We start from the raw sequence: 12088 nt of genomic DNA on the forward strand, positions 1-12088 counted from the left end.
CACTTGGCTTCGACTCAAGTGTGGGATCGCCAACCGCCGCCGGTTGATGATCATCATCAATGATCGCGCGGTGCAGCTCGTGCTCCTGTGCTCGCAACATAGCTACACAACAAACGGCACCACGCTACATAATGAGGTTCACGGTCCTCCGGTGTCGCTGTCGATTGCGATGGTGGTGGTGTTGGCGAGTTCAAATCGGGAATCGATTAGTTTAAAAATATCTCCCCCGCCGCTCCCGTGCGGAAAAAAGAAAAATCGTTCGCCCGTCACAGGTGTTGAACAAAGGAGGCGATGGATGGGGCGTCGATCGAGTGCGGTAACAATGGTAAACGAGCGATGCGATGGCGTTCGTCGATCGTGCGGACACAATGAAATAGAGCAAAAGCGAGTTTTGCTTACTTTCGACGGGGATCAAAGGGTGCCATGAGCGATTGCCAAGGGCAAACCCGTGGCGATTACGTGCGTCTTGATCAGGCGATCCTGAGAAATTGTAAGACATTTAGAGAAAGATAACGTGGAGTAGTGATTAACAAGTGCTTATTGATGGTTTATCAATGGCTCATATCATAATGTTTCAAGCATACGGTAGGTTTTATTTTGATATACATTCGGAAACATTTTCTTCGTTTGACTTGGGTTTTAATTTCAAACATAAAAAATCGGGAAAACAAATAAAGTTCAGGAAATGTTTTTGCTATAATCTGACGCAGTTTAAAGAGAATCGTTAAACTTTGTTCATCTTATGAGTATCCTCTCATTTTTCAGACTTGTTTCCATGTCATATAATTTTAATGGCCATTTCCATGCGTTAAACAATAGATTAGAATTTGATTTCAAGAACACTGTTTTCTTATTTCACTTTAATTATCACTTCCGCTCTACTTGAATCTGGACAGATTTGATAGTTGACTCTCTAACGCCCAAGACGGCCTTTAGACTGGGTACTTTAAATATTTTATGTAATTTTCAATTGTTCAGATTTCGTTAGGTTGTTTATGTCGATCAATAATATTGCATTGAGAGAAAGTAAAAATTTGTATCGAGTGCGGTCGTGTTTTCTTCAGTAAGCACAACGATCGGCCGGTCATCAAAATTTTGTTCTGCTATGTGCGGAGTAAATTAGTCAGAAAGTTAAAATTTGTGTCGAGTCCGGTCATGTTTTCATCAGTAAGGTGTTCTGCTTTGTGCGGTAGAAAATTGAACAAAAAAAAAAAACGAACCCTGCCACACTTTCTACCCCATATATCCGTCGGCTTCTATCAAAGCGAGTGTTATGTCAACATTTTCCTACCTATTCCTCAATTGACCTGCATTCGGACATGGCCGGCGCTGGTATTGCTTATTTTTGGGTCACCAGTTCTTACACATTGAAGATGATGTTAGTCCCAAACTTCATCTTTTGATTCTCTTTGTAATTACAGCTGACCTGGCAATAACTGAGCAGCAACCGTGGGCGGTAAATCATGCTTATGCTCATGCAAACTTTTGGTCTATTTGAATCCGATCCTCAATCCTTCGTTCTCACTATTCTTCTGTCGGAGTTAAAGAAAAACACATTGGGATTTCGAGGAATTTTTTTCCCAAATTGAAAATATTTGGTTTTTTTCAGTTCCTGTTTTATTTTCGGAGAAAACTGAATACTAAATTTAAAATCAGATAATAGTTAGGGGTCGTCCATATACCACGTGGACAGGTTTTGATCAGTTTTAGATACCCCCGTCCCAGCGAAGACAACCACTCATATTAATTTTTAAAAAATGTATCGTTGCCATACGCCCTCTCCTCCCTAAACTGTTCACGTGGTATAGGGGCCGTACACTAATTACGGAAGCAGCTTTTCTTAGATTTTCAGCCCCCCTCCCCCCCACAATGGTCGGATTCGTCAAATTTCACGACATAAATCGATTACTCGAAAACCATCATTGCTAGAGTTTAGAAATTATTCTGCATATTAACCATGAAAAACCAACTTGAATTTTATGATTTTGTATTTCGCCACAAAAGTAGCGCTCTTAAGCATTTATTTCATGAGAACACCTTGAAAATCGTTAAAATGTCAAAATGGTTTTTTCAACTCCTTTTTCACACGAGTTGATTTAAATATTTTAGATAAAGAACGATTCTTTGTGGGCTTTGTGGTCGTGCGGTTAGCGCCGTCAATCGTCTAGAGGCATATACTATGGAGCGTGGGCTCGAATCCCGCCTCGGTAAGAAGGAAACATTTCGTGATCGAAAAATTCTGGGTATTATGTGTCCTGACAGTTGTCTAGGTGTTAAGTGTTCAGTCTGTACGACCTCTGGTCGAAGACGGTGTTCTTGTCTTTTATTCTACCAAATATTGTGAAAATCCAAAAGATGATATATGTGTTTCACCCTAATTTTTCGTACAAAAATAATACTATCGTCAAACAAAAGTGGACAAAGATGGACAAATGAAATACCATGGATTTGATGGGCCTGCATGTATACTTTCAGATTAAGATTGAAATGTTTGCTAATATTTGCTACTAGCTACAGTAGAATGCTCAGAAAAATATCACTTTTTCATGAAAAATCGCTTATAATATGCTTGAAAATTAAGCTATCAACCATCTTATGTAACCAAAAGATGCGCCATCCAAAGACCGTGAAGCGATGCGAAGACAGTTTTTGAAAATATTCTGTATTGATGAAAGTGGAAGCAAAAAACTATTTTTTTCGGGATCACCCTATCTAAATTTAGCAATTTTGTCATAAAACATCACCTATATGAGATAAAATAAATGTTTATTAAGCAAAAATGCTTAGAATTAAATTCTCTACAACTTTGTAGAATTATATGAACTCCTAACTCAAAAGAGTAAAAAAATACGTTTCCAAAAAATTTTCACCGATGGGCCACCCTAATGACAACTTACACCAAAAATAGATCTCTTCTTGTAGATCATTTCTTCTGAAGACGTCAAAACTCTAGCACTGATGGTTTTTGAGTTATTGATTTATGTCGTGAAATTTGACGAATCCGACCATTGTGCCCCCATGTAAGATTTTCTTCATACATTTTTTGTATATGGAGCGTAAGAAAATGACAGGCCCCCCTCCTCCCATAAGTGCTTACGTAATATGTGTACGACCCCATAGGGACACTCGACAGCCCCTTATATAAATACAACAGTGCCTAGTCGACATTTCTCAATCGATTTTGGTTCCGTATATGGTTGTAACTATTCGTGTCGTTTTCCTTGTTCTTTTCCTCACTGACATTCGGATTCTATAAAAGTTTTTTAGAAGTCCAGTTATAAAACCAAAAAGTTACTTGAGATTGCCTTGGTCGGCGCTAATCATCGTTATGGTTAGTATTTCTAGTCCAGATCAACGTTGTTTATCAATTTGTGTGGGCCGTGTCGCTAACCCGAAAGATGATCTTTTCGTGCTAACTGTCTTAGTAGATTCCAGCATCTTCAATGAAACATTTGTTTGCTGTACCATTTGTCGGTACGTTCGTCTGGAAACGGAATGGAATGGAATGGAATCGTATCCTGTACGTTGCTCTCTTCAGTCAATTCGGCATTCCACGCCTTGACCTCTATTCTAATCTTCAACAGCCCTTGCAGCATACCTCGTTTATTGCCTTCTCTATTCAGTATCTGATCGGTAGTCCTCTACAGACATGAAACTTGGACCATGCTCGAGGAGGAGTATACGACAAACGGGTGCTTAGGATCCTTTTAGGTATTGGCGTAACTAGCACCGATATCTGGTGGCCTATAGTCAATCCACCAGGGGTTCCGACAGCAATGTTCCAGTCCGAAGGGAATGTTCCATGGATTCCAAATCTTCCCGGGATGTCGACGGGAATGTTTCAGAAATTCCATCTTGAATATTCCAGAGATTCCGACGAGAATGTTTTAGAGATTCCAACGTGAATGCTCCAGGGATTTCATAGGCAATGTTCCAGGGATGTAGAAGCAAATCTTCGAAGAATTCCGAAGCAATCTTTTCGTGGGATTCCGAAATAATCCTCCTGGGATTCCGTAAAGAATCTTCCAGTGATTCCGAAGGGAATCCTCCAGGGATGTTGAAGCAAATCGTTGAGAGATTCCGAAACAAATCATAATCATAATCGTCGAATGATTTCGAAGTAAATCGTCGAGGGAGTTCGTAATAAATCTAATAATAATCTAATAAAATCGTAATAAAATTTCGAAGCAAACCCTCGATGTATTCCGAAGCGAATTGTAGAATGATTCCGGAGCAATTCGACAAGGGATTCCGAAACAAATCGTCAAAGAGATTCCGAAGCAAATCATTGAGAGATTCCAGGGCAAAACGTCGAGAGACTCTGAATTAAATATTCAAGGAATTCCGAAGCAAACCGTCGAAGTGTTCTAAAACAAATCGTTAAGAAACTCCGAAGCAAATCTCCGAACGATTCCGAAGCAAATCTTCGAACGACTCCGGAGGAATTTACCGATACTGATACCGAAAAGAATCTATCATGAATTCTTGCGTTTGGAATACTTCGATGATTCTACTTTAGAGGAATACTTTAGAGATTATAATGAGAAATCATCTTGGATTCTGATGGTCATTTTTTCTCGGATTCTGATGAGAATCCTTCACGAATGTTGGGGGTCGTACACTTATTACGTAAGCACATATGGGAGGAGGGGGATCTGTCATTTTCTTATGCTCCATATAAACCAAAAATAATTTTTATGGGAAAAATCTTACATGGGGGAAGGGGGTTCGAAAAACCCGAAAAATATGGAGAGGAATTGTGGAGATTATCATGCTGCTAGGCAAGTGGAAGTCTGATAATAAACTTTCTCTCCAGTCCCTGATGGTTGACCACATGTCTTTGACTGCTAGAGAAGTACCACGATTGCTTTGATTTATATTTTAGTGGCTCTCCTGTATCACGGTAGATCCCTTTTTCGTTGTATGATACAGTGTAAAATCTGCCAAACAGACCCCTAGCTTAATCCATTTTTCGAGCTAGAGCAATAAGTTGTGGTTATTAAGGATTCATCGTATTTAGTCCTCGCTACCAACAGCAATATTCCCGAAACTAGTTCTTCATTCGTTTTTATCAAAATGATAGAATGGTCATGTCATTTTTGGCTTAACATACCACCTACTAGTGATAATAATTTTATTTTTATATGCTCAAAAGACGATACATTTTAACGGGTAACGATACATCGCGAATTTAAAATGTTTGCCTAAAATGCGTTCAGATCGGTTTTGGGAGGTAAAATAGTTATTTTGGGGTGTTGGAGGGTTAAGTAAACTTTGAAGACTAGGGTCTGTTTAAAATATAAGGCACTACTCGTAAGAGCAATCAATAATCTATTCTACTATTAATTTTCTTTCGACCTCTTGTCTTTCGATCATTTGTCCGTATGACCTTTCAATCCAGTTATTTTTTTAACCTTCTGTTCCTTCAACCTTTTCTCATTTTTCGATCTTCTTTGCTTTTTGACATTTTGTCCTTTCGACCTTTTGTCCTTCTACCTTTTGAACTTGGACTTTTTGCCCTTCCGACCTTTTGTACTTTCGTCCTATTGACCATCGACCTTATGACCTTCGATCTTTTGACGCATTTTCTAGTCAACAAACATTTCCTGTGCCATGAAAATTTTTCTATGGTATTGAACATCTATTATGTCCAGCAAAGGGAAACATGTCGTGCAACATGTTTCTTGTTATGAAACATTCTTTGTGTTATGCAACATTCTTATGCCACGCAACATTTCCTTTGTCATGCAACATTCAGGGTGTCTATTCTAGATCCAAAAAAGTTTTCCAGGCTTTTCCAGGTATCAAAATCATATGCAAAGTTCAGTGTGCTATTGAGAACATACACGGAATGGGTTCGCATGCATTTTTAAAATACAAAATTGTCTTTCAAAACCTTGTTAAAATTCATTGATTTCAACTCCAACCAAAACCGCGGTTGCCATATTAGAAATTTAGAGACAGTACTCGTCGATAGAAAACCCTTCCGCACGCGATGGCATATGAGCAAATCAAACCACCTTCCTTTTGCCAGTGGAGATATATCAGCTTCCACACTAATATTCTACGGGAGTTTGGCAGAAGGAAGGTCGTGCGATATATGCCATCACAAATATTGCCCTCCGCTCGCTTTCAAATCGACTTCTATAAAAAAAAACATTCTGCATGCCTGCCGTATCCTAACGGAACTATCAATTCCGTCGTGCGGGGCTTCTTTTGAAAAATCAGGGGCTACTTTGGACATTTTAAAACAAGAATTATAACGAAAATAACTATAAAATTGTCATTATCACCAATCGGGTGTCTTGTTGTTAGTTGGATGGCAACTTTCTGTTCCAAATTTGGTATTTTTCCATTTATTTTTTCAAAAAATCAAAAATCCAAAGTAGCCCCCGGAATCAAAAGAAGCCCCGCACGACGGTTCTATACTTTCGCCTCTAATTCTATCATGAACATGTACGTCTAAGTTTGGAAGATGATATTAGCATTTCCATATCATTATCAAAGTAATTTTAACCTTTTTGCCTTTCTCGTACAACTAAGTTGTACCGAAAGGCTATCATTTCACTCCAAAATCGAACTTTTGATAGAAGTCCCGGAGACACATAGTGTTATATACCATTCGACTCAGCTCGATGAGCTGAACAAATGTCTGTCTGTCCGTGTGTGCGTGTGTGTGTGTGTGTGTATGTGTGTGCGTGTGTGTGTGCACAAAATGCCATAAAAAACATTAGCCAAATTTTCACATAGAAACTCTTAACCGATTTTCTTGCAACAAGTTGCATCCGACAGAGACTAAAACGCTGTTGATCACTATTGAATTTCATAATAATTGCAAATTGCAAAAAATAGATAATATTAAAATAGTGATGAGACATAGTCACATAGAACAACAATGTGTTATGAAAAATGCCTTGCATCTATGAATATTTTATCCATGGCTTCCCATTAAGAGTTTCATCGTACTATAAAGATGCTCGTGTTGCACGCATTTAGGCGTAAGTATGCTCTTCGTTCAGTTTCATAGTACTATGAAATTGTCCGAAAGTCAAAATTCGAACATAAGAAGCGCCATCTGTCGTCTACTAGTGCAAATTTTCTATCATAACATTAGACGGTGTAACTGTTTTGCCTTTCTTGTACATCATCGAGGTGTAAGCGTAAAGGCTACATTTATTACCTTTTTGCGCGAGAAAGGCGCCATCACCGCTGGGTGGATTAATCTGGGTTTTCAGAGGGAATTCAGAATTATTTCCCGAGTAAATTTGGATGATTTTTCAGAGGTAATTACGAGAGTTTTTCGGAATTACTTTGGGAATTTTCGGGGCGTTTCTTGGAGAAATTTGAAATTTCCTTTAGGAATTCGGAAGCGTTTCTCGAGAAAATTGCGATGAGTTTTTCTAGGAAAATCGGAAGAGTTTCCCACGGATATTTAAAAAATGTCCCCAATCAATTACAAAGATTTTCACGAGGAAATTCCGATTAGGGTCTGTTCACAAATTACGTAACGCAAAAATCCGAGTTTTTGACCCCCTCCCCCCCCCTCGTAACAAAAAGTAACAGTTTTGGTACCCCCTCCCTCCCCCATGTAACGCGTAACTGTAATTTTTTTCCCTTCTCTGAAGCATTTGGGTCTTGGTATTTTGTATTTTGGTAACACTGTTAGAATAGGGACGGCACATGATTAAAAATCAAGAATATCAAGAATGCAGCTAGTAGAAACGAAAATAGAATTTGCGATCATAACCATTTACATTTACAGTTTTGCGGAACTGTGGTGTTGAGAAATACAATATTCGCTTGGTATTTTTACGCATTTTACGGGCCCTCCTTAGCCTAGCGGTAAAACGCGCGGCTACAAAGCAAGACCATGCTGAGGGTGGCTGGGTTCGATTCCTGGTGCCGGTCTAGGCAATTTTCGGATTGGAAACTGTCTCGATCCTCATGATATACGAATGGCTAAGAAACCTCGCAGTTAATAAATAACTGTGGAAGTGCTAAATGAACACTAAGCTGCGAGGCGGCAATGTCCCAGTGGGGGATGTAATGCCAATAAGAAGAAGATTTTTATGCATATCAGTCCCGCTATGTCAGCATGCTTGATTTCTATAATGACTAATATACGATATTGGTAAACAGCAATTACTTCAATCAGTGTTTAAAAAAAGAAATTTAAATAAATTTTTATTTGCGTTATGCGTAACATTTGGTAGTACCCACCCCCTCCCCCACCTTTCAGTGTAACAAAGTATAACGCAAGTTGGACCTCCCCCCCCCCCCAGAAGCGTTACGTAATTTGTGAACAGACCCTTAGTGGTTCGGAAGATTTTTCCGTGAAAAGTTCAAAACGTTTTTCATGTCAATTCCAAAGGGTTTCCCGAGTAAATTTCATGGAGTTATTCAAAGAAAATCTGAAGAGTCCTGAAAAAGTTAAAATAAAAAAAAAGTGTTGGAATTTCCGCAGAGTTTTACAAGAAAACTTCGAAATTCTGAAGAATTTTCTCGAGGAGTTTCCGAAGATTTTTCTCTCAAGCACTTCAAATACGACTGATTTTGATTGTGAATAAGTCACTGAATCTCATCTATAATAAGTGTTTTGAACGCATACTAACTCCGAACGTTCGGAGCTAACACATACACACGCAACTTGATTTTTCTCTTGATCTTTTCCCACTGTTTCCTTGATTTAATCACTCCTAAAACATATTCACTAACTGAGTTTTACCTTTTTATTCAATCTTGACTACCGATAAATTCACTTCACGTCCAAAAACTGTCGAAAACTGCTTTCCAAAAATAGAAGTGAGAGACAAATTTGACGACCGTATTGTAAATGCAATAAAATGCGGAAGACTCCAATTCACTAGCGCAATAAGTTAAATGGTGAGTACAAAATCTACGCTGTGCAACTTCATTCAATCCCAACAATACAACGTACACGCCAGCCACGTCCACGCCAACAAGCAAACACTCAAAATAATTGTCACTTAATTTCCACTATAAAAATCAGATAGGCTTTAAAAATCTACATTTATGACGACCTTACTTGTGTCTAATAAAACTTACTCACATGTCATATGCCTACCAAAAAGAAATGTAGTGAAATTTAAATGAAAACGTAGAAAACAATATCTATATTCTTTTCTAGTGAATACTACTTGTCACGAATGTATGAAAAATATATGAGTGGGGTACTCAGACCGACGTCTATGTTTTGCATCAATCGCTAATGAAAAATTGTGCAGAAACATCATGAGAGCAATTTACAAAAATAAGCCTTTGAGTATGAAATAAATATTTCATAACTCTATTTTTGGTCCCGTCCGCTTCTAGTGGACGGGAATTATTATCACTCACACGGGTATTGCGCAAACTATTATTCCAATTCACTTAAAACCTATGTGTTTGTTGAAATTTCAATTCACTTAAATTTAATTACATTTTTTAGTGAATTGAGAGCTTGAGTACCATCACTAACAAATCATTTAACTTCTACAAACGAAACTAGATGGAAAATATCCGCATATGTTTTCATGTAACTCTTAAGTGAAAATTATTTTGAGTGAACAAAGGTGTGCATACCCAAGAAAATAATCATCTTTTCACCGTTGTTAGATTTATTTATTGGAAAAAATCATTGCTGTTTGTCGGATTGAACAAATAAACGAAAAATAAATATTTAAACATGTTTAAACATTATGCATCAGCTGGCATATTTTTTTACACCCCATTTCCACCCACCCCAATTGTAAAAAAATTTATTTATCGCTGCTGCACTTTTCCGTACCAATTGCCTCACTATTACAAACAAGCGATACAGTCATTAATTTTCAAAACATTGTGATGGAGTCTTGAGCCTTAAGGTTATGTACATTCTATCGCGTGTGTTTGGGGGAACCTCAAAGCGCTTATGTGACTGTTATTGTTCAAAGATGGTCTAGTAGCCTAGAAATTCGCACGAGAAATTCGACATAGAGAGAAAGAAACTTGAACAAAAAATGACCAGAACACATCGCGATAAGGGGTGCTCCTTAGCCTAGCGGTAAGACACGCGGCTACAAAGTAAGACCATGCTGATGGTGGCTGGGTTCGATTCCCGGTGGAAATTGTCTTGATTTCCCTGGGCATAAAAGTATCATCGTGTTAGCCTAATGATATTCAAATGCAAAAATGGTACCTTGGCTTAGACACCTCGCAGTTAATAACTGTGGAAGTGCTGAATGAACACTAAGCTACGAGGTGTCAATGTCCAGTGGGGGATGTGATGCCAATAGAAAGAAGAAGACATCGAGATATGTAGGTTATCGAGATGTAGAAGGCCCGAATGTATGTAGATTGGAGGGACCGAGAAAACTATCGACATAAGGAGAGATATCTATATATAGATCATCGAGATGTAGAGAGTCGACTGTATAGCTAAAATTCAAGCTCTATCTAGTTTTCTGATAAACTTTAAAGAAATCCCCTGCTTGTCACTTTTGTTCAAAAGAGGGGAAGTCGGTGAAGAAAATTCTTCCTTGCGACATTCGCCCTTATTCCAGCTAAAGCTTGAGTGGTTTGTTGGTATGTCCGAAAGTTGGTTGGCCTAATATACTACATTTGGCTGAACATCTAGTCTAAAATTACTTTGTCGAAAATGTCATTTGGTCGAACAGTTCCTTTGGCTGAAAAAAACAGATGACCGAATAGCTCAATTAGCCGAAAGGGTCATTTGGCTGAAATAAGCATTCGACTGAAAGTGTCGCTCGACTGAATTGGTCATTTGGCAGACAATGCTGTTTGGCTGAAATGGTTTTTTTTGCAGAAAGGACATTTTCGGGCCAAAGGATTTTTTCTGCCAAACGACCATTTCCACCAAATGACGTTTTCGGCCAAATGATCTAGTCGATCAAATTTTTTTTCGGACAGACAACCATTTCGGCAAAATGACATTTTCAGCTAAAAAAACTGTTGGATATTTTTGACCATATTACCGTACAGTAAGCAATATTTTTGACCAAATGATCTTTTATGTCAAACATCCATTCATAACGACATTTTCAGTCTTATAACCTATTCAGCCAAATGACCATATCAGCCAAATGACGTATTGGGGAAGAGTGCTTTGACCAAATGAAAATTTGGCCAAACTGGTTTTCGTTGAATAACCGTTTTGCCCAAATGTTCATTTCGATTAAATACAATTCTGCTGGATGATTTTTGACTTAACGTATTATTCGGTTTAATGGCTTTCGCCAAATGATTTTCGGTCAAACAACCCTGCTTCTTTTTAATAATTTTGTTTTGAATTTTTCCGACGAATTTCTTATGTACAATACAATAAATTTCCTGTAGAAATCCAAAGAAATTCCTTCAAAAATCCGATTTTTTCGTTGAAATACCAAACTGTTTCCCATAAAAAAAATTAAAAAATCACGTAGGAGCTCTGAACAATTTTGGTTTAGATTAGATAACATTCACCTCGGAAATTCCGAAGAATTTTCCATAGAAAATTAAAAAAAAAACCCCGGGCAAATTCCAATGATATTCTTATGAAAATTATGATCAATTCGCTGTTGAAATCTAATTTTGTTTTGTTGATGTCCACATTTTTAACAATCTCCCGTAGAAAATCTGAAAATTTTTCTGTGTATATTTCGAAGAATACTCAACAGAAACTTTCCGTGGATTTTCCGAACATTTTCCTGTAGCAACTGAAACAATTTTCCTTGAAAATTCCAAAGTGCTTCTTTGGAAATTCCGAAGAGTTATCAAAACTTCAAAGTAGTTGCTAAGGAAATTCCAAAATAATTTTCAAATGAATACTTTGGAAAAGCTCAGAGAATTTTAGGGAGAAGTTCGTCAGATTTTTCAGACAAAATGCAAAAGATTCTCTCGTTGAAGTTTTGAAAACATCCTGTAAAAATGCAGAAAAAAAAAACTTAAAAAACAAACGTTTAAAATCTCCACACCGATTCACGCCGCCGCTAAAATGGCTTTCAGCGTGACGCCGAAAACGCCGCCACCGCCGACCAAAATTTTGACAAACGCCGCCGCCGACGATTTTCGGACCGGCGCACACCTCTATTCATATTGTCTTGTCAGCCTG

The 12088-nt window shown here is 38.0% G+C and overlaps 1 protein-coding gene across 5 annotated transcripts in view; it reads left to right on the forward strand.

Annotated features, from left to right (window-relative positions):
* LOC134221730 (suppressor of lurcher protein 1-like) overlaps positions 1-12088 on the forward strand; it is a 430147-nt gene that overhangs the window by 349062 nt on the left and 68997 nt on the right. Inside the window, exon 1 of one of the 5 annotated variants that reach the window (XM_062700926.1) lies at positions 120-585. The exons of the other annotated variants lie outside the window; for them this stretch is intronic. Coding sequence (XP_062556910.1) covers positions 555-585 — 31 coding nt within the window. The 5' untranslated portion in view covers positions 120-554. Of the gene's footprint in view, positions 1-119; positions 586-12088 lie in introns of those variants that run through there. 5 annotated transcript variants of the gene reach the window in all.

Source organism: Armigeres subalbatus, chromosome 1 (genome assembly GCF_024139115.2).
Source record: "Armigeres subalbatus isolate Guangzhou_Male chromosome 1, GZ_Asu_2, whole genome shotgun sequence".
In the NCBI taxonomy this organism is placed as follows: domain Eukaryota; kingdom Metazoa; phylum Arthropoda; class Insecta; order Diptera; family Culicidae; genus Armigeres; species Armigeres subalbatus.